Source organism: Notothenia rossii, assembly GCF_949606895.1.
Source record: "Notothenia rossii genome assembly, chromosome: 3".
NCBI classification, from domain to species: Eukaryota; Metazoa; Chordata; class Actinopteri; order Perciformes; family Nototheniidae; genus Notothenia; species Notothenia rossii.
This window is the reverse complement of record NC_136901.1, coordinates 35,585,052-35,611,189: the sequence shown is the minus strand read 5'-3', so window position 1 is coordinate 35,611,189 and position 26,138 is coordinate 35,585,052. Positions and strand designations below refer to the sequence as shown.

Below are 26,138 nucleotides of genomic sequence, written 5' to 3'. Positions count from 1 at the left end.
TAGTTTAATTTGATTGGAAGCAGCTTTAGTTCAAATAAACATCTCATTTAAACAACGTTTTTTAATCGCATTTGTGCCCCAAACCGTACAAGGTCACTGTCAGGAGGGCAAGAAAAGTCAAATTCACTAGTAAGGTGACCTCATGATAAAAGGACCAATCCTGTAATGGTGATATCACTGCTTCAATCTGCAGCAGCGATTCTTTTATCAAATCCATTTACCATGTCACTGCTGAAAGAATTTCAAAACAAATCCCTGAACCCCCAAGTTTAAATCTGAAGGTACATGGCCTGTCCAGTCATTTCTGCTTCTGTACACCGGTTAATGGGAGGTTGTTTAAAACACCCATTCCACCTCTACTCACATGAATGCGGCATTTAAAAGCAACGTTCATGCAACTCGTGAGATCAATTAAATTCTGGTCATTTTAATTTTATACCGACAAGTTAACTAATGGGCGCAAAGTTTACAAAATCTCTCCATTAGATGTATTATTAAGTGACCGTGGAAACCCAGTTAAAGTTGGAATGAAAACACATTAGATATGGTTTAATTGATGAGAAATGTGCTTACATGTAACTACAAATGTTACGTCTTGAGTGTTTTACGAAGCTGTCTGTACTTTTCCTTTTGTAACACAATTGAAGGATAAAGTGCTACATGACAGTAAACAATGTTGGTCTTCACAACAACAGTGAGATAAATGCTAAACAGAAAGAGAGGGCCGTGCAACAACAGCTGGTTGAGTAATTCTTGTGTATGTGCGTTAAAGCCTGCAGTCTGCGTAGCCTATGCAGAAGTAAGCCCTTGTGGTTACTTCTGCATAGGCTACGCAGCATTGCTGTGACTGTGTGTAGACTGTGTGTAGCATTGCTGTGACTCACTTTATGCCTGAAGCTATTAATGCATGTGTGCATCTTAGGCTGTCAAATTAGGTATAAAGATGTTGTATCTGTGTGTATGAGTCACATGTAGCATATAAGGCTGTTTTAAATCATATGTGTGCCTTTGATGTGACATATTCTATCCAATATATTTCATTTTCTTTCGTTAATTTTTGTCTGGAGTGAGATTGGTCTTGGTTTGACCTGTTGCTTATAAAGATGCACAGCTGCCTCTGTCATAATAAGATAAAGAGGAGGTAAAGAGGTGCTGTATAGTTTCAATATGTATGTGTGTATAAAGCCTCACAGCCTGTGAGCGAAGTAAATCGCTCAACCACTGCAAGTAAGTAGCCCCACATCATAAAAAATGCATGCAGTGGCATATGGTGTGCCAAGCTGCGTTAGAGGCGATGTTGCTAGAGCCCATACACTCATAAATCCATATCCATTACTGCCATTTCTATTTTTTTTAAAGGCCGAGGTCAACAGTTCACATCCCATCACACGGGAGGAACCCTTCAACATCTGCTTCTGTTGCCATGGCAACTGGCTGCTGCCTGCCAGATGTAGAAAGAGGATAGAAGAGAGAGAGAGAGAGAGAGAGAGAGAGAGGAGAGAGTTTTTTCATTATTGCTGCAGGTGCATTTTAATGCGGTTTGACGCACACTGAGGAACAGTGGCAACCACTTTTCGGGAGCAATGCAGGTCTTGGTCAATCCTCTCACACACCTAGACTATTACAAGTGTTTTTCCAACACATCGGAACACATCTAGTTCACCTGAAGGGGAAGATGTGTCCAGAGGAGGCCTCTGCGCAGCACTGAGCATCAGAGTAACACAGCAATGCACAGCAGGAGCAGAATGTGTGCTCAAGGGTTTTACCATATACATTTTCAAAACTGCGTGCTTGAATTTTTCTTATATAATGTATTCTTTATGATGGTACTGAAACACAGTCTAGAAGAGAACCAGTCTATTTAAAATACTTTATAAACTATTCTTGAAAAGAGAGGATTTCAGACGTTTTTATGGAAAATACAAATACTCTGCATTATTGTAACTGAATTGAAATTTGAGTGCTCAACGCTAAATTTCATTTTTATAATATTCTGGGGATTTTACGTTACATTCAACTAATAGTCCTTAAATATTATTACACACTACGCTGAATGTTGGTTCTAAGCTCTGGTATTCAAAGGATACTTTGTAAATGATTCTACTCTGATAAAAACTTCAGAGTAGAATTGAATATCCTACAATTTCAAATAATTATATTATTGAATTCTGGAACTGAACTTTATCTTGGAAATTAACACCCAGCATAGTAATTCATGTGTATACCCTCGTTTGTTTTAAGATACAAGAAATACACATTAGTGCCTTCATTTTCAAACTGCATGAATTTGTCACACAGAATATTGAATAGTGTAACAAATAATTGTCCAATAGATTAAAGCTGGGGTTTATTTTGACATCTATTAACTTCTATATGTGTATTTGGATGATGCAGCACAGGACCATTTATTTAGGTATTAAAAATAAAGAGGAAGCATTAATGCAAAATAAGAAATGTATAACATTCCTTTAGGGATTCGTGTAGTAGCATGAAGCTGATCTGTGCATGCAGAAGGAGGAAGTAGTAAACTAGAGGGCCTTTAGCATGATGCAGTAAGTGTGGTTATTGCATCAATTTTATATGTACAGTACCATTCATTTTATTCAACTTCCATGACCTCGATTCAAACCTGGCGCTCTAATGACATATGAGGAATATGAAAAAGGGGGAAAAATACAAATAGAAAATATATTTACATAGTCATGATTAATGCAACCTAATTATGTTTGTGCTGCGCATCAACACGTGTTAACCTCCGTTTAACCGCTTCACTGTAACACACACACACACACACACACACACACACACACACACACACACACACACACACACACACACACACACACACACACACACACACACACACACACACACACACACACACACACACACACACACACACACACACACACACACACACACACACACACACACACACACACACACACACACACACACACACACACACACACACACACACACACACACACACACACACACACACACACACACACACACACACACACACACACACACACACACACACACACACACACACCTACCTTCTGGCGCTTTTAAAAGGGAACACACACTCACGCAGCCAAAAGGGCTACAGTTGAATATTCACTGCTGGAAAGGCAATTTATAAAAGACTAACCAGTGGACATGAAATTCAAATAGGACTGTAGGGGAGATAAAATGACAACTTGGCTAAATGGCACGCAGGCTTTTTACCTAAACACTGCACATAACAGCTTGGTGTGGAGTTTCAATATTATTGTACTTTTTTAACCTCTATTAAATCACTTCTCCTGTCAACTTGTTTAAAATGAAATATTAGCATTTCTCCACTGCCAAACAAATTGAGCTATTACACAAATGAATACTTAAATTAGCAGACTTTTTTTTCTTCCCCTCTGTTCCAATTGATAATTAATTTCACTAAATCTGTTTCCAAATTAACAAGAGGGTTAATGCAGGGCTATTAGAACAATATTTCTCCCAGCGTCACATTTAATTTAATGTTTAATCGTGCACACCGGAGATTTGGAGTAATAACAATAATAATCATGGAGATAGAAAAAAGAAAAGGCACCAATTAGAGTGCTGGGTTGTGGTTCTGATTACGAGATGAATAATTCATGAAATCAGAGAAGAAGCAGATGAAGGATCAGCTTGCCCACTGAGGAGGGATTGGTTTGAAGACAGGAGTCACTGCTGCCTTTCCTTAGAGGACGGTCAGACGTCTGCTGCTCGCTGGACAACTGCACAAACCAGGTACCTTTCTACGCTTATATATACACTCATTTATACTAATACTTTTAAAGTTGTGCGTATTTATATTTAATTAAATAAAATAAGTAGCCATTTTTTTCAGGAAATTACAATTTACATTTGTATATATTGAAAATACATCTTGAAATTACATTTATAAATACTATTTTTGTGATGTAAAGGATATTGTAGGAAAAAATTACATTATAAAAATGCTTATATATTATTGCATGCTGCGGTTTGTAAAAAAGTGTTGAGGCTATTAAGTCGAGTGTTATTTTAATGATGATTGCTCTTAATTTCTCGTTTTATTTAAGTAAAAAAATGAAAATTAAAGGATTTTTTTTAAAGAAACTACTTTCATCATTTGTCTTCTTTCAGCATCCCTCACACAGAGAATCTTAGAAATGAAACAGAGTGGAACCGACCGACTCTAGGACCCAGAGGTCTGAGCGCGGCCGGTCCCTGTGCGCGGTTCATTCACAGTTCACAGGCATCTCGACCTAAATGCGATGTGACGGGAGAACCTTTACTGAAACAAACGGGAATATAGTATCAGGGAAGGCTGACCGAGCTGTGAACCGGGGCCTTAACACTGAGCAAATTAACATCAGCAAAAATAGCTCCGCGCTTTCAGATCGCTTATGTGGCAGCAAATACATCAAAAGCTGTCGGGTCATTTTAGCCCGCAGACGTCTCATAACACAGGTCGATGTAAAGGAAGGGGGGGGGGGTGGTCTTAGAGCAGTTTAGTCTCCTTAAGGCAAGCATCCTTAGGTCTGAGCTTTCAATCCCCCTACCATCCATCATGAGATCTCTTTCTGGATGTTTGGCTGAGCTGAACAGTCTGCCACTCTGGCCAGCCAGCCGAACACACCGAGAGGAGAGGCTGCCCTCCGTGAACCACTTTGATTTTAGGGCCACTAAAGGGTCTCCTCCCTGCTCTGGAGCACCATTTTTGTTGCATTCAGGTTGTGTAATAAAAACTCTTCAGTGAAACAGATGTCCTATCAAAGCTGATTTGCTGACAGTCAGAATGTCGAGCACCAGTCTGGACCGATTTAAATCAAATGAGGAATCTACATGTTTAACAGCAACCCTCAGAGCTATGCAAGTCAACATTAGAGAGGATGGAAATTACTTAAAAACACACAACCTGACAAAACTTGATGATGGTTGAGGCTGAATTAAGACTAAGAACAGTCTTTTTAAAGATTAAACAGTCAATAAATCAAAGGGGGAGTTTCTAAGCATGACCATCATCAGAGCTTTGATTCGATAAGCAAACATGTTCTGTACTCAGTGTTCCTCAAGTATCCTAAGAATCGACACCCAACATCTGCATATCATAGCCAAACAGAAGCCAAAATCTCTCCTCTTCCAGTTCTCGCTTTTTAGGCCACACAATCCCAACTGTACGGTTATGACTTGGATCCCAAATCTGTAGAGCTCTAGAATAAGAATTTATTTGAGAAATGGTGTCAAGGTTCTGTATTTAGACAGGCAAAATCAGTCACATGCATACGGCAGATCTGAAAACCCAGATTGAGCACTTGAGGGAACGCTTTTGGTGTTCTAAGATAACAGAAATCACCCAAAGATATGGAAAGACACACATGCCGAGGTGGGAAAAGACAGATAGAAATGGAAGATAGTCACGCCCTTCTCCCCCCCTCGGCTTCACAGCCCATTAGGTCAGAGCAGATCAGGGAGCGCGGCTCTTAGGCTGGCGGTGTTATATTGCTGAGGACACGGCCGAGGGAAGGACCGCAGAGGTTTTTAAAAGCCTGTGTCGGCTGTGTGGGTGAGGTGAGGTGTCATCTCCTCTCACTGCCTGAGAGCAACATCGCAGTGATATAAAAGCATGCAGCTGCTCTGCAAGCTGCTGCAGGTAGAGGATGAGGAGGGTGAGGAAGGCCCCAACATCTGTTGGGATCATCCAAATGTGTGCAAATATAGCTGTTATCGATGGGAACGCAGTTTAAAAGCACCAACACATTTTAAAGTACAAGTTCTAAATGAATGTCTATAAGTGTTTTCCCCGTGACCAACAATAAAGAGAGTAGTGACACATTGTCAATGGATAAATAATTAATGTGTTTGCATTATTAATGCAATTCAAACCAAAGAGGGGTTTTCTCTACTTGTTTTATCTGTATTTTTAAAAAAAGAATACAAATGTATAATTATCCAATAATTCACAAAATAAAATGAGGAATTTCTTAAGAATTACATTTTCTGTAAATAAATTCACAAAATATGCAAAAATTCTAAATATTTTTTTTTAAAGATATTGATAGATTAGACCATTGTATAAAGTTTTGTTGTACTGCAGAGTAAATAGTGCTTTTGCTACACAGTGTTTTCCCCTCGCTGCAGTGAGGTAGAAGTGTACAGCCGGGTGTGTCAGCGCACATCACTGTGTTGCTCCATACATCCAACTTGGAACCAATGAAAACACTTCATTACAGCCCAACTTTTTGAACGCTGTGCTTTATAAACATCATGTCATTTTTTCTGCATCTTAAGAAGAGAAGATATAGGGGTCCTTGTCTCTGCCCTTGCTGTTAAACCAACAGCCTCTCAGGGTGCTTTCTAATCGGTTCTCTTCTCTGCACATTAGCATTATCCGAGGTGAGAGGACACCTGGGAACCAGAGGAGCCAGACTCTGGTCCGGGGTGTGATTTCAACCCTAATTTCTCATGCCCAGGCTTCTTTTCACACTTCCATCAGGATTGTGAAGGCGACCCCGGGTCAAACATGTGGAGATGCCCTCACCCGACTGGGGGAGGCGGCTCTGAGCATGCTCCTGACCTGGCTTTATGGGTCACATCTCTCTCCCTGAGGGCTAACAAACACATAATCAAAGCGCATGAAGGCCTGAACGTCAACACTTGATGAAGACAGACAGATGTGAAAGCGCACATGTATCGCTTCCACGCATCTTCAAATGAGCTTGAATAAGATCATATGAGGGAGTGCATGTAACACATTCACCCACACAGCTGTTGATAAAGAGTACATGTGACAGATATCCGAGCCATACTGTATGGCCTGATGTTGTATATGTATATACAGTACGTGTGTGACAACAGAACTGCGAGAAAAACGCAGCTCTCACACACATTAGCTTTAAGAGCGTAATAATACACACAGTAGGTGAATGCGTGCAGACTTGACTGCAAATGCAGGGAGAGCCCAAACATGTCAGACGGGATCAAACTCCGCTGCTCTGTGCCCTGGCGACGCCAAAACCGCGGGTAAGAGGAGCTGGACAGGAAGGGTGGCAGACCTTAGTGTCGGCACTGCGGGGGATGCCAGGAGAGGTGAGGATCACACACACCAAGCCCACACACACATTTACAGACTTTCAGCGGAAAGGTGAAAAAACCAATGAGACTGGTTCTTGGTACTGCGTCTGAGTCACCAGCATACACCAAGTGTCCTAGCAGCAGCAGGGAGATGTTTTGCAGAAAAATCCACTTTACTCTGCCTGCCCAAATCCCAGTAGCAGGCTGAGAACATTTGTGAATATCAGTTGAACTGACATTTCAATCTTTATTTCAGACTCAAGGTCCACATCACATACAAAAAGACAAGACACGCATCAATAAATAAGATAAAAAGCTAAACACAAAACAGATAAAAACAAACAGATAAAAAACATCAAATCAGTCCAATCACAGCCAGCCACACATGCTCACTGTCTGTATAGGCTACTGCGCCAATGTCTCCAAATCATGGAAGAGAACCGAGTAGAACTCTTCACAGGGTTAATTAAAATCGAGATAACATGATTGTCAGAGTCTTCTAGGTGACACATGAATTTGTACATTAACTTTCTTAAAAGGGCTTGACAGGTAGGCACCCCTGAGTTAACAAACAGCTGGCTGGCACTGTGCCATCTTGGTACCCTCAGCAGCAACCGTAAAGCATCATTGTATGCAACTTTTAGTTTGTGTATGCTTCTAGCCTTGTAGTTACTCCACAGGTGAGCCTTGTGGTTACTCCACAGGTGAGCCTTGTGGTTACTCCACAGGTGAGCCTTGTAGTTACTCCACAGGTGAGCCTTGTAGTTACTCCACAGGTGAGCCGTGTAGTTACTCCACAGGTGAGCCTTGTAGTTACTCCACAGGTGAGCCGTGTACAATGCACAGAAAGCTTTAATGGATGTCTTTGATGTCTTTGTGATCTGTGAGATCATCAGAGATATAATGACCAAGGTACTTCACCTCACTGCACACAAGAAGAATGTTGCTACTGAGAATAAAATGAGGAAATAGAGCCTTTTTATCCTCTTTACTTCGCACAATCATGATGCTACTCTTCTTGGCGTTATACTTCATATTAAAATCAATGCCATACTGGGAACAAGTCCTCAGAAGCTGTTGTAAGCCAGCACTGCATGGGGAGAAGATGATTAAATTAAAGGATTAGTCAGTAGCTAAAGAGACAGATATTTCCCTCAGGAGTTGGTATAGACCAAAACAGAGCTAAAGCTAAAGTTATAATGACAAATAGCAAGCTTTATTCCATAGCATATGAAGAAATTCAATATCCCGATGTCTATTTATTTCCATGTATCAAGGACCTCATTATTACCCCGCAAATTCAAAAATTCATAAGGGTACTTCATTAAGTTTTCCTTTTAATGGAAGAACTTTGTATTAACTTTTGGTTCTTGTTGTTGTGAACGGCACAGCGTAAACACTGGTGATTTGTGTTGAGAGGAGAACTCTGCTCCAACACCGTAAACGTATGAACCCTTTTAATAATAAACCTTCGTTAAACAGAACCATCTCAAAAGAGGTCCATGGAAAGTTTTCGGAAAAGGACAGGCAATTTCTGAAAATACAAGACAGCTGATTGGATGAACCACCTGTCAATCAAACTCTTAACGAAGAGTCAAGAGAAAAGAGAAAACACATCAAAATAATTATCACTATTATTCAATATAATTCTGATTCACATTCTTACGCGTTATGACATGTCAAGTCTTTGGGGTTAAGTTTAGGTCTATTTCACTTTCAGTTGAGCTATATAAAGCCCTCAGCGTACCGAGCATCAATAATAAAGCGATCAACACGCCATAGAGTACATCCTTTTAGCCGTGTCGCTCCAAATGGAGTTCAATGTTTCTGCATGCGGCTGCCATACTGCTGAATTATTAAAGATGGTAATTAGGCGAGTGTAGCTTCTGAACGTCTCTGGAGGGCAAAGCAACGGTCAGAACATTGTTCTTTTCTTAAGAAAGAAGATCATCATATCAGCTATTTAGTCATCTGTTTGACAGACAGACCCCCCCTACACCAAACCCAACCCGCTGCTGCTTATTGTGTTTATTTTGGCCTAATTCCAGCTCCCCGGCATCATAAAGGGTGAAAAATACAAGCACTTTAATTCAATAGATTTAATACCTCAGGCAAAAAACATAATTTACCCTGTATGCAAACTTGTGTGCGTGTGTATGTGTGTGCGTGTGTGTGTGTGTTTTACTTCCTGTCCTATCATGTTTGTCTAGGCAGAGTGGGTTAAAGTGGCTGACTGTCCCGAAGCTGTTGTGGTATCGCTGTCCCAATGGCATTTGCATATTTACATCGTGTTATCTCTACCAACACCACATTTTATGAGCATAATCAGGATGCGTGTCAGAAGAACAATGGGGTTTTTTTATGGAGTGTTGCCCTGCTGATGAACCGGGACGAGGCAATGCTCCGTGACCTGGATATAAGAGAGACCGCCATGTTAGATAGGGTTGCAGTGTCAATGGCAAAGCACATGCGTGTAGGTAGGTAAGCAATCACACACAAACGCATTTACAACATAAAACTGCACGCACAACAGGAAGAACTAGCGTGAGTCGCGGTGGTTGCGTTTCAGTTCGTCTCTGAAAACTCTACATTCACGTGCAAGTTAATAGTGCAAGGCAACGATCACTGCTGCTGTTCTCAAGTGCAATCTCCTGACAGAAAGATTAGATACATGTAAATGTGACCTTGTTAATGGTGTCAACGAGCGGTTGATCTTCACGGCTTTACACACAACTAGAGTGTGAGTTCACACAGCTGCTGAACCAGTAACTCCAGAAGGGCAAAAGTCCAGAAGGGTCAAAAGAAGGAATAGAAGTTATTTTCTAATGAATGCCAAAGTTATGAAACTAACTGTGGTCTTATTACTAAGTCACCGTGTAAAACCTCTTCTGTAACGTTTGAATATAGGCAAAAATGCCCAGAAAACACCAAAATAAATCTATTGTGTGTATCACATGAAATGACCAGATGACTTTTTCTGATTATTTTATCTGAGTTTTTGGATTTCTTAATCTAGATATGGCATTTTATTCTAAAACATCAGCCCCACTTTTGAATAAAGGGTTAATAGTGTGCCACAGTGACGCGTCCTAAAACCCGGAAGTAAACTCCTTCCGGTTCCTTCGACAAAAGCGCAATGTAATTTCTCCATAGGATTTTGGAAAAATAGCTGGAAATAAGGTCTGTGGTTTACACACATTTAAGTGACGGATCACGTTTTGTTCAGCCGGATAATATCCACATCTACCCTACTTTTATAATTTTCGAATCATAAATCTAGTCGCCAGAAGCAAAATGCTAACGTTATGCTATAAACGAACTACAGCAGGGTCGCACGACTTCAACGTCACGCCAACTTAAGATCCAGATTCAAAATTGTAAAAGTTGAAGCGTTTGTTTGAACAGTTTGCAGGAGGCAGGTACTTGCTTTCAAGCAGAACAGGGCAAACAAACTTAGCGGGAGTGTTTTACGTGTTCGGTGTAATGACGTACAACGTCCTCCACAACTTCTGTAGTCCTATTCAGCCACTTGTTAACAACCATCGTCTTTCAGACACGTGAACTCAGCGGGGTCACTGTTGATGTATTTAATGACGTAGAGCAAAACATGATCCGTCTCTTAAATGTGTGTCAACCACAGACCTTATTTCCAGCTATTTTCCAAAATCCTATGGAGAAATTGCATTGGTTTTTGACGAAGGAACCGGAAATGGTAAAATGCTAACTTACTTCCGGGTTTTAGGACACTTCACTGCGGCACTCTATAAGTTGTAACTAATGCCTTTGTTAATGTTACGTTTTAAGTAGGGCATCTGTTTATCCTCTTCCAGCTTTGTTTGACCAGATATTTTGTTTATCGACAAGACCAATACAAAAGACCATTTGACCTCTGACCTTCCAAAAAAAATGCTTCGGACCATCTGGTCTAAGTTCTGTTTATTGCCAAAATATCCAATGAACAAAAGGTGTAAAAAGCCTTTGTTTAAAACTTGGAGACTAAATGTTCGCTGTAGACTTCATGAAATGGGGAAACCTGCACTCTAACAGTTGAAGTAACTTTAACTCTTGAGAGGTCCTGCTAATTTATATGATTAATCATTTAGATAAGCTATTTTAAGTACATATGAATGACCTACACCACATTTAATCCAAAGCATCTGATTTGTTCCAACAACGGTTAAAGATTAGTGGAAGAATGACCGTAAAGTGGAGCTAGATGTTGGAGTACAGCCTATTGCTGGGAGATGTGACAATCACCAGATGGACTCCACCCCCCTCAGGTTTCAGAAGAGCCGTGCTGCCTTGGAGAGGACTCACCACCTTGAATAAAAGAAACGGGACAGGTCTGCCATAAGATAGTTTGAGCTTTACCATCTCCTCCTCATGCATATCCAAACCATACACACTTTAGTTAACAGTTCCCTTTCCCTCTACCTACGTCGCATTGACCTTAAAGGCGACATCTCATTTTCTCACTATCTCAGGCGTTTTATCTCTCCCCCCCTGATCGTTTAGGCTGAACTGTGAGGATTGAGGTGGAAAAAAAGCTTGGGGTTGTGGGAAGGTGTGATGGCACCATGTCTGTCAGGACCTCAGGGATGAGAGAGCATTGGCCGACATCCAGAAAGAAATGGTCAAAAATAAGAAGGATTTTCTATCCTTCCTACTCTTGCAAAGGAGTAACACCTTCAATAACATAAAGATGAGCTGTGGATCAGCTGTTGGGTCTTCCAGAGGTTCAGCATTTTGTGCTTTCTACAAAGTAAGAAACCGAGCATGTGACCTAATCTGGTCACAGAGGCGTTCATCGTGGTGCGTGAGCCAACGCTTACCTCCTCTCACTTAGATAACTCACACATGGCACAGAAATGTCCTTTAGATGGGCATCTCAGTTTGCTTCAGACTTTCTCTGCTCACAATCCATTTATCTCCCTGTCATTTGGTTTGATGGTACCCGTCGGTGGCAGAACCCTGCTTCTTCTTCTCCTTTAACTCTCCTACTTCATCCTCTAAACCCCCCGCCCACCCATCACCTCAATCCTTGCCCTAAACAGGCCATGGTACAGCACATTGCCGTGCGCAACGATACTGAGGGAGGTCGCCGTGCGGTCACTGCGCAAAGCCTGGTCGCATTGTGACTCTGAGCAGCAGAATGTGCCATGGTGCATTAGCGCGCTGCCGCCTGGCTGAGCATTAAGCACCGAGAGAGAGAGAGAGAGAGAGAGAGAGAGAGAGAGAGAGAGAGAGAAAAAGAGAGAAAAAGAGAGAAAAAGAGAGAAAAAAAGAGAGAGAGAGAGAGAGAGAGAGAGACAAGATGAAACAAGGATCTGAGGGATTGAGTTCAAAGGCAATATGATGGGGAAGCAAAAACAAGGAGGAAGACCAGAGGAGAAAATCTCCCTGATCCGTCACAATCTATGACTCAGGTGTTATCAAATATGCCGTATAAGGAAGTACACTTGTATGAAAAAAAGATGGATCATCATCCAACATGATCCTTTTCTGATATGAGCATCTGCAGCCCGTGTTTGCCTAATTACTTGACACGATAATGCAAAAGGATGAGGAAGCAAAAAGAAGGATGAAGAAAGGAGGAGAGTGAGGACATCAGCGCACTTACACACAGGCAGAGTTCAGAAACCCCAGAGGCCCAGGGTCCTCGTAAGGTGGCTCATCAAATATGGAGGCATATCAAGGTTGTGTGTTTGCTCTGGTAGCAACTGCTCATCTTCTCCTTCGCTCTGTGTTCTCTCGCTTTTCAACGGCCTCACTTCTTAACTCTTTCCTCCCTCTATTGCTTCACTTCTCTTCTGAAGCACTGCTTCCGCTGTGTGGTCACTTTTCTTCAAACTCATTTAATGAAAACTCAAGCATTCTTAAGAGTATTTTCCAAATACACAGAGCAGCAAACAGCCCTTAGAATGAAGAAGAAAACCCCAAATAAACCCAAAAGGAGGATTTATGAGTATTTAATGTCCCTTGTTTAAATCTAGCCAAGAAACTATTTTGCAAGTGTCTTTTAATCTACCCATGATTCCAGTCAATGTGCACATACTACTATCAATAAACGGTAAAAATCATCATAAATAAAGATTGAATAGAGGGATAATACGGTATAATAACCAAAAAACCTTTAGATTCAGAGGACAGATGTATTCCCTTCAAATGTTCACTGAGCACAAAATCAGATGGATGTGATTGGATGAGGTAACGGACCAATGGGAGAGCACGTCGTGAGGCTACTGGCACATGATCTCACTTTCATCCTCGCCCTAAGCAGGTTTAGACAGCTGAGATCGGCCCGATGCTAATCTGCTCTGCACCAACTGGACGTGCTGTAGCTAATGCAACACACACACACACACACACACACACACACACACACACACACACACACACACACACACACACACACACACACACACACACACACACACACACACACACACACACACACACACACACACACACACACACACACACACACACACACACACACACACACACACACACACACACACACACACACACACACACACACACACACACACACACACACCACTTCGGGGGACATTACATTGACTTACATGCATTTCCTGGAGACATATCCTAACCTTAACCATAACCAACACATGCCTAACTCTAACCCTTAACCTTACCCTTACCCTAACCCTAACCCTAATCCTAAACCTAACCAAGTCTTTACCCTAAAATGAATGATTCCCCTCATGGGGACCTCCAATTTGTCCCCATAAGGGAAGCCAGTCCTCACACGTGACTGTGTAAACAGATTTGGGTCCCCACAAGTATAGTAATGCTAGGCCACACACACACACACTTTTTCTAGGCAATGAGAATTTAGAGTAAGAGAGGTACATTTGACAAACACATCTTTGAACTAAGACTCAAGTTGCTCTAATGTGAGCTACACAAGTTGTCAGAAGAGTTTTGTAACAGAAAACGCTGTGTGTATGTAACCTAAAAACACAGTTTCTCCCAGAAAAATCAGTTGTTTTAATTATTTTCTTCAGCACTTGACCTGACATCTGATTTATGTAAAACAGTTTTCCCCAGAGCTTGAAAAATATTCATTTGAAAAAAATAAACAGAAAGCTTTTAAGATGTTAAGGCTCATGCACTCTCATAGACAGACTGGGTTTGACAGTACATGGGCAATCAAACACACATTCACACTCAACTGCCAGAAGAAAGAGGTCATGTCGGGGGTCGTCGTCCGGGGACTTGTGCTGAAAGTTAAACATGAAATAGCTCTACACCGACACACTCCGTAACATGTGACCGAGGTCAGAGGAAGCTAAAGAGGCCGCAGCGGGGCCGTGCCCTTACTATTAAACCGTATATACATTTACGTGCACGTAAACACACACAGTTTTCTTACTCACTCTTTTCTGTGCACTTGCATGCATTTGTCATCGAAGTAGCAGTGTTGTGATAAAGGAGTGGGCTCTGGGGGGGTTGGGGGCTCGGAGTAGGAAGCCAGAAGTTCACGGCCCGTCCTTGACCCTCCACTGGACCTTCATAGCTTGGAGTGACAGAGAATGACAAAGAATAAAAAGTTGGAAGTCATAAAAAAAGTACTGAATAGCTGCAGAAAATATGTATGAGGCACGTTAAGATATTACGTTTTTTTTTATTGAAAAGAGTGAACATTTTTTTTTAAAAGCTAGTAAGTGGATCTTAAAGTTAAAGATTTTGACGAACTAAAAATATTCTTCATTGTGGAAGTTTCCATCGCCACAAGTCAGCAATCTATATTTGCGAGTCTGTGTTATTTGTTCCTTTATTTTGTATTCCTTTTTCTATATTTTATGCTTTTTATTTAGTGGAATAATAAAGAAAAGGGGAAATAGAATACTTGTATTTATTTACAAACTTTCTTCAAATGGATTAAGGAAATGTAAAGCTGCATAGACAACAAGGGTAAGTTTAATTTGAGCAATAGTGTTTGTGCTTTCCGTTCTCTAGGATTTCCCTAGAAAATGTAGCAAATGTATGAATAAAGAAACCAAGGAAACCAAGAACATAGGCAACATAAACCAATGATAAGATGCCTTTCAGTGAGTTTGCTTATTCTGAATGATCTAAATGTACTTAACCCAAACTGCAGTGTCTCTACCATGACAAACAGTTCTCTACATCCAGTGCCGCCCGGGGTCAAGTGGTCAATACCAGTGATCAGAGGGGCCTGCGCCCGATGAGCTTATCGACCCCTCAGCCTCACAGAGACATAGAGAACATACGTGTTAATTCCTATCGGCATCAGGCGTGGCGGCAGGCCCGGGGCGCAGTGGAACAAACGCTAGCTCTGAGGCCTCAACAGCACTGGCAGGATTGATCTGCTTTTACTCAGGCGACGAACGAGCTGCCAATCATAAAGCACCGTCAATACAAACACACCAGGGATGGGAGAGTAGAAGTAACCATTTCTGCCATGACAGTAGCCATTCATCTGCCCGGATCTGTCACAAGCGATCACATTGACTCAGACCTGTTTTATCAAATAAGGAAGTGGACTTTTTACTTTAAAAAATGGCATGCTGATTAAGGCTGTGTCTGTGAAACGTAAGTCTAACTGCATACAAATATTAGTGTATCAGGTGGCTGTCCCTGCAGCTGCTCACCTTTTTTCGTCTTTCTTCTCAGATTATGAGGAGGTTTAAAAAAGTGCCCTTCTTTTAAACACACTTTGAAATTAACATTCAACTTAATGTTTCAGGTTAACAAAAAAAAAACAGATGTCTATAGGAGGTGCTGTCATGGGGGGAAAAAATGACATACTCTCCTTAGCCTATGAGATGACAACATATCTGCCATTACAACAAGGTGCATCCTTGTCTGCTTTACATCATAGCATACAAACATTACATATGTGAGGGGAAGTACTCATTGTATGTAATGGGCATTTTCAGACAGATGCAACAAAACATTACACCATTTTATATAATGCACAGTAGCATTTTACGCTTTTGGCTAATTTTGACAAAGGTGATTCATTAACTAACATCCCACCAACTTGCTGCATTTTTGGTTGTCGATTCAAGTTCTTCTGCTGCTTTCAAGTTTGGCAATCCTCTGAGAAAGAAGCTTGAGATGCAGACTGGATTTTCTGGACCGGGTACCAACCTCCCCGAACCTGAGGACGACGACGATTTTTTCTTCTTGAAGAACCATTATAATTATTTTTATCAGTGATTTGTTTTATAGATATATCTCACGGTAAGTAAGTACCGACGTAATTTACCAACTTTTGTTTCTACAAATGTGACTTTTAAACGTTTGCTGTTACATATTATCAACGTGTGGCAGCAGTTGCAATAATGCTAACCTATGCTACGAGCTAATGACGACAAACGTATTTTGCTGACAGCCAATGAAATTGCAACAATGTATCAGCCAATCAAGGTTGAGCATGCAGTGGCTTATATTAAAAACACCTAACGTGGAATGATATAGGCTTTATGTTAACGGGAACTTGCATTGAAAGAGAATACAATTGTGAAAATTAATGAATATTTTCTAGTTATGATTCGACTTAAATATGACCCAGTACAAGTGGAAAATGAATGTGGTATAAAAATGTATCTAAATCAATGCTGTTGCTACCTTTGACACACCTCAGACCGAACAATGATTAACCCAAGCATTTAGTATACAAATAATAAAAAATAGGGTTCTTGGTCTATTAAATACACGTAGCATTAGGTAAACAAACAGATTAAAAATGGTTACAATTATAAAATGACTGGATATTTTGTAGATTGTATTGTGATCAGGACTGCAGCTGTTAAAACAAAAGGCTTAACTCCGTGAAAGTGGAAAGTAAAAGTTACCCATGGTGACCACGTTTCCCTGGTAACCATGGAACCTGTCAACACATCAGGAAAACGGAGACGAGGGGAATGTAGAAATCGGTAAATAACTTCAGAAATCTATTGATAATTGTTCTGCTTTTTAATGTAAACTTTAATTCATAGTAAACTAGCTGCTTTTGAGCACTTTACTTTTTACATGGGCCATTTTGAACGTTACGTGACTGTATTCAAAGTCACCATCTACCCCTAGTTTCATTTTGTGCAGCAAAGTCTTTATTTTGCCCTATGTTGATACTAACCTAGCATTCACAACCCTAGTTTTTTTATGGTTTCATTTCGCAGGAAGGTGACCCACAAAGCTCCCACAGAGGGGCAGATGTTTCCAGATGTTGGGAGCCAAGAAGAGGAGCAGGATCTGTACAGTGTGAACAGACAGGTAGGCTCAATAACATTAAGAGAAGAAAGGAGCTTAGTGGTGCAATTAAATTGACCCACTGCAATCATTTAACAAAGGGCCTACTTCTAAATTGATTAGAATAAAGGTAACAAGTCAGCATTGAAAAGTTGCGTACTCAAGGAGATTCTTATTGAGAAGAAAAGTGTTTATGTGTTTTTGAAGTTGTATCAAGTGGAAATGGTATTTCACTGTTAAAAGATGCAATGAACAGTGTAAACCTTAATCTGTAGTGTTTACAGAAAAAAAAAATCTATATTTCTCGTTATAAATTCATTTCATTAAAAGCACACATCACAAAATGGAAATAATCTAATAAATTGCCAGTCCACTAACAATACATGTACGAGAAATAATGATTGCTCCACTCCAATGAATTTCCCAGTAAGCCATGCCATTGAAGAAGCATACTGTATAACTGCATGCATGTGTTTCTTCCACCAGGGTCTTTCAGCGCTGCACATGGCCTGCCTTTACGGCCAGCTGGCTACCGTTCAGCTGCTGGTGGAGTCCAGGCATGGGGGGGTCAACAGCAGCGATAATCAGGGTCGCCGACCTGTTCACATGGTCCTGTCCCCCCAGAGCTCACCCAACACCGCCTCGTGCCTCATTTGCCTGCTGGAGCACGGGGCTGACATCAACACGTAGGGGAACACTTTTTTTGTGAATAAAATGCTGTGGGCATGTCCAAGTAGCTGGATGTATCAGCTGGGTCCAATAGCTGCTTATTCAAACACTAAAGTAAAGCATTTTTAAAGAAAAGCCTACAATAAAAAGTGAAATTATGATTACGATGAGCTAGTTTGATGTATATATGCGGTTGCAAGGGATAATGATTATGATTATGGTGACACAAATAATAATAGTGATATATGTTTGTCTTTACCAGTACCACAGATTCAGGGGAGACCCCGCTGCACCTGGCCGCCGCTGAAGGCCTCCTGAGCTGCACAGAGACCCTCATGCAGGCCGGAGCAGATGCGCTGGCCCGGGACAGCATGGGACAAATTCCTCTGGATTTGGCCCGCATCTGGTGCCACAGGGAGGTGGCAAGGTAACAAGCTAAAACAACAGCATACAAAGTTGGTTAAACTGTTTTGGTTGAAGTTTGAGACGGACTTCTTGTGTTGTTGTGCAGGTATCTGAAAAGCTGCATGTGGCAAACTGATAAGAAGAAAGAAATGCAGGAGAGGAAGCTGGGTCAAACTTTATACATTGATCTCATGGATATGGTCAAATTAAATAAAATCAATAAAAAGGTTGGTTTGTATGTTGGGCAAATCTAATCCCTCCACATTTAGGGGTTTGCAGCATTTTTCGAAACTAATCTCCATGTCTTTTTTTAGACAGTTATAGATGAGAAGATGACAAAGTGGGCGAACCAAAAAGGCCTTCCTCTCCTGAAGGAATTCTCCCCCAGAGTCTTGGTGAGCCAGTACCACACCCAGTGCCTCGGTTCTGATCCGGTTCTGAAACCCCAGCCAGGAGGTCATCTGGAGGACAAAAACATCCCCACGAAGCAACCTAAAGCCTCCTCCCCTGGACCCTGGACCATCTTCACGGGCCTCCAACCAGAGAAGCCCCTCAGGGAGCCGGACCTCCGGGACAAAGTGACGGTGCTGGGGGGCAGCCGGCAGCCTCAGTACACCACCCAGTGGGACAGCAGGCTCCACCCCGCCCCCGACCTGCCTCTGGATGTCCTCCAGAGGGTGTTGTTCCCCAGAGCCTTCCCTTCCAGGATCGCCTCCCTACGGTACTTTGAGCCAAAGGACATTGTGGAGGTCCAGCACAGAGGATACCCCCAGGGGCGGAGGACCTCCCCCTGGACAGAGGTGGCCATGCACTTGGCTGAAGTGCTGGAGCCCGGACATTACTGAACATCACACAGGAAGAGCTTAAACAACACCTGCATTAGTAAATGTCTGAAAGGAATGGATGACAAATATCCATTATGTAAACTTGATGGTAGATTTAAAAAAAAAAATGAATCAATTTTTGTATTTAACATGCCATCAAATGATCCGAAAAAATGTAATTATTGTGCTTAGGGGGATTCTATTTTAGGAAATGTTTTGTAAGGACATCTAGCAGTGTCCTCTATGTCATCTCACTTCGAGTTGTAACAGTCTCAACAGTAGACCTTCCCTAACATAAAATCCCCCTCCCCCTCCTAGACTTCAAGCCCATAGTGACAAAAATTAAAAACGCCACACACCCCAGATGCTGCGCCTCCAAACGCGGGGTGAAAGGAGGGGTGAGTGAAAGGTGAGAAAACCTCAGTGAACTGGGTCACCTGTCTCAGATGAGTCCCTGCACTTTCTCTGCTCCCCCCAGGGAACTGACTCGGGGTCCAGGTGAGGGCTTGTCAACAGCGTGTGTGTGTGTGACTTGGAGCTGTGGCCTGTCAGCTAAAGGTGTGTGTGTGTGTGTGTGGTTGTTTTGTCTTTTTAGCTTTACTTCACACCTCAGTGGGGGTCAAAGTGCACACGAGCCTCAACCTCACTGTGACCGAGACACATGGGACGTGGATAACACCAGCTAGACTGTCTGCTACACACACACATTTTTTTAGAGAGTGAAGTTCAGGGCGTAACAGGAACATCCATCGTACTCCACATTTTATTTAACATTAAATAAGTGAAGATTTAATTGGAAATGTTGAGGATCTATTTTTCCGTGAAAAGAAGCATTTAATCTATCTGTTATTTCAACAAAGTATTTTATTATACATCTGTGTAGCATACCAGCCTCCAATGAATCGCACTCGGTAATTGGTAAAAAGAATGTCGGGCTCTTTAAAAGCACTTTCATCAAAAACCACTTTGAGCAGCTTTTTTCCCCGACGCACGTTAGAGTCTTCACAAGGGTTTTCATTTGTCGTCAGAGGTCGGGTTAACTCGCTGATCAATGTTTTTAAAAAATCAGTTTGTTATTACCGTGTATTTCTTTTCAAAATAGTCCAAAAAAGAGCTGTAGATCTGGAAGACAAAAAAAGAAAATCTCCAACACATGTAAATGATCCAGACTGGGAGATATTCATTGTTCATCACATTCATTTAAGGGTGTTTCGTTTATAGAAGTAATCCTTTGCAAATGCCCTTATTAAGCCATTTTCATAACTGAGAAGCGACAGGGTGTTTACATCATGCCACATCCTGTATTTAAATTAAAGCACCAGCTGATTACTTACAACTTAACTTAACTTTTTTATTTAAAGTAGTCGGGTAAAGTAGGGACTTGAGGCATTTTTCCTGCAGCTCTTATGCCACTTTAAACCAAAATGAAAGCTTGGACATCAGGATTAAACCAGAAAGTACCTTAAAGTGGCTTCCTCTGAGGAGATTTATCTAGTCGTCTCCTAATTCTGCTCTTCTGTGTTTAATCTTAGCGTGAAACAAACCTTCAACACATAAAAGACAGAACATCTCATCTCCAGGAAAAAACACAAAATGATCTATCTCCCAAGTCAAAACGTACAGGTGGGTGTTACATTTCAGACCTTTTCACAAGCATATTTTAATACCAAAGATTTAAAAAATGTCCAACATGTGAATAAGAAAATGTCTGCGCTACAGAACCGATCCCCACAAAGGGGTCTTTAGTTGATGTTGTTTTGCAGTCGGACAGACAAAGAGAGAAACAAAGAAACGACCGTGGCCGGTGTAAACTCGTCCAGCAGGAAGCTCCGATCCGTTCATTGGTCCTTCCTCTTTCTTCCCAATATGGCCACTGTTTCGTTTTAGTCCCATCCAGAAAAACATTCCTAGAGTCCTTCCTGCTTCCCCTTAATCCTCCACACACACTCACTCATACACCTCTTGACCCTGAGGCTTCCCCCCCCGAGCCCCTTAGTACATCTTCTGTCTGCTGGGCAGCACCGCCTCCTTCAGGACCGAGAACACCACGAGGATCCCAGACCTCTTCCCCCTCTTGCCCTTGGTGAAGTAATTAGACACCACATCATCTAAAAGAAAGAACAAAGTAAATTGTTATTCAGTTGTTTTTTTACCTCTAGTTTTTTATTTAGTCAAAGCTTCTATGGAGGTCTTGAAAAGAAGCTTCAAGTGTGTGTTGCCAATCAATAAATCACACTTTTCCAATCAACCAAAAGATTGAATGAACATGTATTTTCTTTATTAAATCAACTTGATCGTTAATTCACAGTAAAAGTGTGACAAAATAGACGTTATGTTATTTAAAGTCATTTATGTTACTATTGGATTCCTGCTTGTCTCCCTTTGTTAGCAGCAACCTGTTTTTGCCCACAGTGAAAATGAGTTTTTTTAAAGGCTAAAGCTAAACGCTAACAAATATGGATTGAAGCATTTGTTGGATGATTTATGTTTGGCAATATTTGTAATGATTACATGTATTTTCAATTAACTTCGACTAATGGAATTTACAACGCTTTAGAGCTAAGGGTAATATCTGGGCAAGAAAAGCAGCGCAGTATTTGAATGTGACGTTATAAATGAAGCTTTCACTTTTCATTACAGCCCTACTCATTTGTTGTTTAAGATCGAGATGAAATAAACAACAGTGGTCACACACACAGAGAAAAAAAAAGCAACTGGGGATCGAACCCATGACCGAGTCTCATCATCGACTGACTGAACTAGCACGGCTAATATAAGCGCAGGGGGGTCATTCCTTTAAATGACATAGACATGGTTTTCCCTTGATTACCATGACATTATAACATAGGCTTTTTAAGATTGTGTTCATAAGACTGAGGGAGAGATTACAATTAAACATACTAAACCGACAGCTCGAATTAACAACCAACATACAGCCAAAGAGACATCAATCTCACCTCCTTGTTGCATGGTGGACGGAAGCACGTTCTCCCCCGCTGACAGGGACACGAAGAAGCCGAAGGGGATCACCCACAAGCAGATGGTGAAGTACGCCAGCACCTTGACGCAGAATGAAAGATTATGAGACTCGAGTTAGAATGGCAGACAATCTTTTTCATGGATATGGCTTCAGAAAGAGACAAAATTACCTCTGAGAAGGGATAATACTCTTGTGCAAAGAACTGGAAGGCCATATAATGGTTCACCACCACCAACACTGGAGAGTGAAGACAAAGAAGAGACACAATGTTGGAAAACAGGACAAGAGAAAAAGACATTTGGTACTAACAGATAGTGTGTCATGCTCACCACAGGAGAGGATAAAGTTTGGGGAGCTCAGCGCGATGTAAGGGAAAGTCTGGAGGAGGCCAAAGTACACCAGGTTGGTGAAGAGGCCGACCCCCACCATCAGCACTGGGAAGCTCTCAAAGAGATAGAGACAGGCCAGCACCCCTGTGGAGAACTGGACACATTCACACACACAGGACGCCTTGTTAACAACATGGTTCAGTGCAGTATATTCTTAAAAACAAGACAATTAGGAGAATGATGTGGTTACTCACCATTATCATGTACTTTATTATTCGACTGGTAGCTACTGTGTATTCTTCTATTAGTTCTGCCAAGTAGTACAGGCCAGCAGCTGGGGGAGACAATCAGAAGGGATCAGTATTCATATAAGAGTCATAAGAAACAAACATCATTGGATCTTCCAGACATTTCAATTATCTCAATAAAATACAAATGATAAAAATAAATAATCCTGTTGTTCACCACGTAGCGGTACATTGCTTGTTTGTGTTCAAAATAAAAAGGTAAATCTTAAAGATGAAAATATGTTTTGAAAATGTTACCTATGCAGCAGGATTTTTTATAACTAGTTATTTTTGATACATTCCTGACTTTTTGTACCACTACCAAAATTAGACTAATCACTTTTCAAAGTAAAGGATCTTTATTGTTAAACTTACTTAACAGAACCCTTACTTAAGGAATATAAACACACATCTTCTGACAAATCTTTGGTCGTTCTCAAATGCTAGTGATATTTATTTTTTCAAAACATTGAATCAAAAGTCTATATCAAAAGATAAACTGATAAATACAGTAAAGTGTGAATCAGGCCAGAGATTCAAAGACGGCTTCCAGTACCAACAGCTTTTTATTATCGGTTCTAAAGACACATTTCACTCAGTTCCCAAAAGGTACCGAGATTCAATATCTTGCCAAATAATATCAGTTCAGTCGAGTGAATGAATAAAAACACATCGGCAAAACAGACGTGACCCACAGTTCGTGAGCCCGTGTAGAAGGAAGGCCAAACACAGCCGACTGTGCGTCAAAAGCATGCACGTCAACGCCCTGAGAAAGGGACGGCGAGAGCAAAGGCTCATGGGAGAATCTGAGGGCTTCATCACACAAAGGCAATGTGCTCTTACCAAAAGAGTCTGCCTTGCCCTTTTCAACTCCATATTTCATTCAATGTCAACTTTTTTTTAGCATTGGACAGCTGGATACAGCAAATAGAATATGAACATGAGCTGCCCCAATTTAATTTGGAAAAGTACTGCACGATTATACCGACTTAATAAAGTAAGGGTCAGGGCAATCATGGGTTGTACTGCTCCTTCACCTAGTTTTGATTACAGAGTTGCACTGTTGCAATGCTACAAAGCAGCTTATGATTGCCAACAAAGAGCCGGTCATTAATAGGAGGTGACAGAAAGCCATTTTGGCTGGTGTTTAACTCTGTCTATTGGGTATTATTGTAAATGCTCTGAATCCATTGCTAAATGTCAAATAAGTTCTTAAATGAAAAGGCAAGGGTGCCGCATTAATGTTATTAAGTTGCTAACTGCTAAAACGCAAACTAAAATCTTGCAGTCAGAAAAACACATCAGAATTTTCTCGGCTCATATCATGGCAAATCAAAAGCTATTAAATGATAAGTTAACTGTATAGCATTGGTAAATGTTTTACAAAACACTGATAAAAGGAGGTTGACTTAGTTAATTATTTAATCTGATTCAGTTTAGCAAACATGATAATCTTAGTTCCTTGATCCTGACTATTATCAGAATCATAGTCAGCTTTGTGTATACAAAAATAGACATAACAGCGAGGAGCAAAGAGAACTAACCTGGTAAATTTAAGGTAAAAACACAAGGTTATCATACACTCAGAAAAAGTATGTGCCGAAAGTAAAACATAAGAACAACGAAAGAAGAAACAAGTACACAACCACACACAGCTGGGCTGGAGTGACTGATACTAGTAGAGTTTGACAGTCAGCAGCCACACCTGACAGCTGCAGGGGGGTGTGTGTGTGTGTGTGTGTGTGTGTGTGTGTGTGTGTGTGTGTGTGTGTGTGTGTGTGTGTGTTACGTGGCCAGGTAACTAACTTGCAACGTGGACTGACAGACAAGCTCTTTGACCAAGTTTTGAAGCAAACCCAACTTATTATCATACTGTTTGTAACTATGTGAGCCAAATGCTTAATATCCAGTTGGTTGACTACGGGAATGTCATATTGTTAAAATTGTAAAAAAAAAACATGCTAATTAGATTTAAAGCAACATTGTCTAGTTCATATTAGTTTACATGCTAACCTTCCAACTGAATACTGATGCTATTATATCAAATCTGTATTGCATATCAGACTTTAGGATCTCACTATTGTCATATGCTCGCTCAGGCAAGTTCTGAATAGTTTAAAATGGTAAAAAGACTGAAGAGAGAAAGCTAAATGCTAGCTTACTTAGCATCATGACACATAATTGTTTCCACATGTACAACGAAAACTACTTAAGTTTAGGACATGTCAAAAACTAACAAAAATACATTCTTCACTTTAATGACAAGTTTTTAAAAAAAAAAGTGCTGTTGTCATTTTAGAAAATTAAAAAGGCATCACGTATTCGTTCTTCCTGTGGTGGAAATCTTGCTAGCTTAGCAAGCCAACAGTAGTGAGGTAAACGAACACAGGGTACCTTATTTAGTCATAAGGTAGGATTATTATTTGTAATTGCATTTTATTATTAACAAACTTGTGTAGTGCCAACAGGTGCAGGGAAGCCAACAAAGCCTAGTTATTATTAAATGTTGCAGCTTCACTTACTGAAATGGTCCGCTAGCGTTATTAATGAGCTACCTAGCATTTGCATGGATTTTAAAACATGCACTTACCTATTGCTAGCGTAACGAAGGACACTTGGATGACTAGCGACAGCCAGCTGAGTAAATAAATAAACCACATCTCTCCGCATGTGCTACAACACACAACACTATGAAAAAAAGACAGAAAACCAGTAAAAGCTAGCAGGATAGTTACTAGCTCGGAACACCGGTCAAAGTTCCTGCCTCTTTGTTTTGAGGAAAGCAGAGAAGAAGGGGCCTGTCTGGAGGAGGGAGAGAGGTGTTTTGATGCAGCGCCATCTTTGGTTGGAGGACAGCTGCAAGAGTCTGGCACTCAACTATAAGCTGTATTTGGCTATCGAGAAATAAATAATAAAGAGCAGAATTTCTCCAGGTTGTATCTTATTCATCGACAATTCCGTCATGTGAAATATCATTGTACCAAACTCTGCAATTATCAATGTATGTTGTTGCACTACTATCCCATTCATTCACCAATTGTATACGTATCTTGTGGACAGCAGTGCTCGAAGCTCAAACCTTGCATTGATGTATTGAAAAAGCTCTTCCTCCTTTTGACACTGAAACATAATTTCACATCCTGATTAATTCAATGCAGGGCTTCACTATGGGAGCCCTTTAAAAAAGTCCTACTATGTTAAAAGTGTGGTTTACCAAGCCAAAATATGGTACCCAAAAATAAAAATGGTGTGGTGGTTTAGTCACTTGACAATTTGAGGAAAAAATAGCTTTTGAACACTTACCATGATTATT

General features: G+C 40.9%; 2 protein-coding genes and 1 long non-coding RNA gene across 4 annotated transcripts; 1 reads left to right on the top strand and 2 right to left on the bottom strand.

Annotated features, from left to right (window-relative positions):
• Window positions 1-426: 426 nt before the first annotated feature.
• LOC307033133 lies at window positions 427-16,248 on the bottom strand. The gene is made up of 3 exons (XR_013806401.1): window positions 16,117-16,248; window positions 14,490-14,629; window positions 427-1,441 (listed from the first exon to the last, which is right to left on the bottom strand). It is a non-coding gene; the product is annotated as an uncharacterized lncRNA (long non-coding RNA).
• ankrd53 (ankyrin repeat domain 53) lies at window positions 16,200-20,641 on the top strand. Of its 2 annotated transcripts, none has more exons than XM_079671440.1 (6): window positions 16,200-16,323; window positions 17,262-17,355; window positions 17,818-18,017; window positions 18,263-18,427; window positions 18,512-18,632; window positions 18,720-20,641. In XM_079671440.1, the coding sequence occupies exons 2-6, from the start codon at window positions 17,296-17,298 to the stop codon at window positions 19,248-19,250; spliced, it is 1,077 nt and encodes a 358-aa protein (XP_079527566.1). In that variant the 5' UTR covers window positions 16,200-16,323; window positions 17,262-17,295; the 3' UTR covers window positions 19,251-20,641. The 2 variants fall into 2 exon arrangements, with proteins under 2 accessions (XP_079527566.1, XP_079527565.1); XM_079671439.1 differs by lacking the exon at window positions 16,200-16,323 and adding an exon at window positions 16,973-17,018.
• Window positions 20,074-25,681, bottom strand: tex261 (testis expressed 261). Its single transcript, XM_079671441.1, has 6 exons — window positions 25,416-25,681; window positions 22,793-22,872; window positions 22,539-22,692; window positions 22,379-22,446; window positions 22,187-22,289; window positions 20,074-21,337 (listed from the first exon to the last, which is right to left on the bottom strand). Exons 1-6 carry the CDS (start codon window positions 25,483-25,485, stop codon window positions 21,222-21,224), a joined length of 591 nt encoding a protein of 196 aa, XP_079527567.1. The 5' UTR covers window positions 25,486-25,681; the 3' UTR covers window positions 20,074-21,221.
• Between the last annotated feature and the right edge of the window lie 457 nt (window positions 25,682-26,138).

Bases quoted from the DNA above. Each gene is read 5' to 3' on its own strand.
- ankrd53 (XM_079671440.1), top strand. From the start codon at position 17,296: ATGTTTCCAGATGTTGGGAGCCAAGAAGAGGAGCAGGATCTGTACAGT. The intron at 17,356-17,817 runs GTAGGCTCAATA...TTCTTCCACCAG, and splicing joins TGTACAGTGTGAACAGACAG to GGTCTTTCAGCGCTGCACAT. The intron at 18,428-18,511 runs GTAACAAGCTAA...GTTGTTGTGCAG, and splicing joins TGCCACAGGGAGGTGGCAAG to GTATCTGAAAAGCTGCATGT.
- tex261 (XM_079671441.1), bottom strand. From the start codon at position 25,485: ATGTGGTTTATTTATTTACTCAGCTGGCTGTCGCTAGTCATCCAAGTG. The intron at 22,873-25,415 runs GTAAGTGCATGT...TGTCTCCCCCAG, and splicing joins CTTCGTTACGCTAGCAATAG to CTGCTGGCCTGTACTACTTG. The intron at 22,290-22,378 runs GTAATTTTGTCT...TTCTGCGTCAAG, and splicing joins AGTATTATCCCTTCTCAGAG to GTGCTGGCGTACTTCACCAT.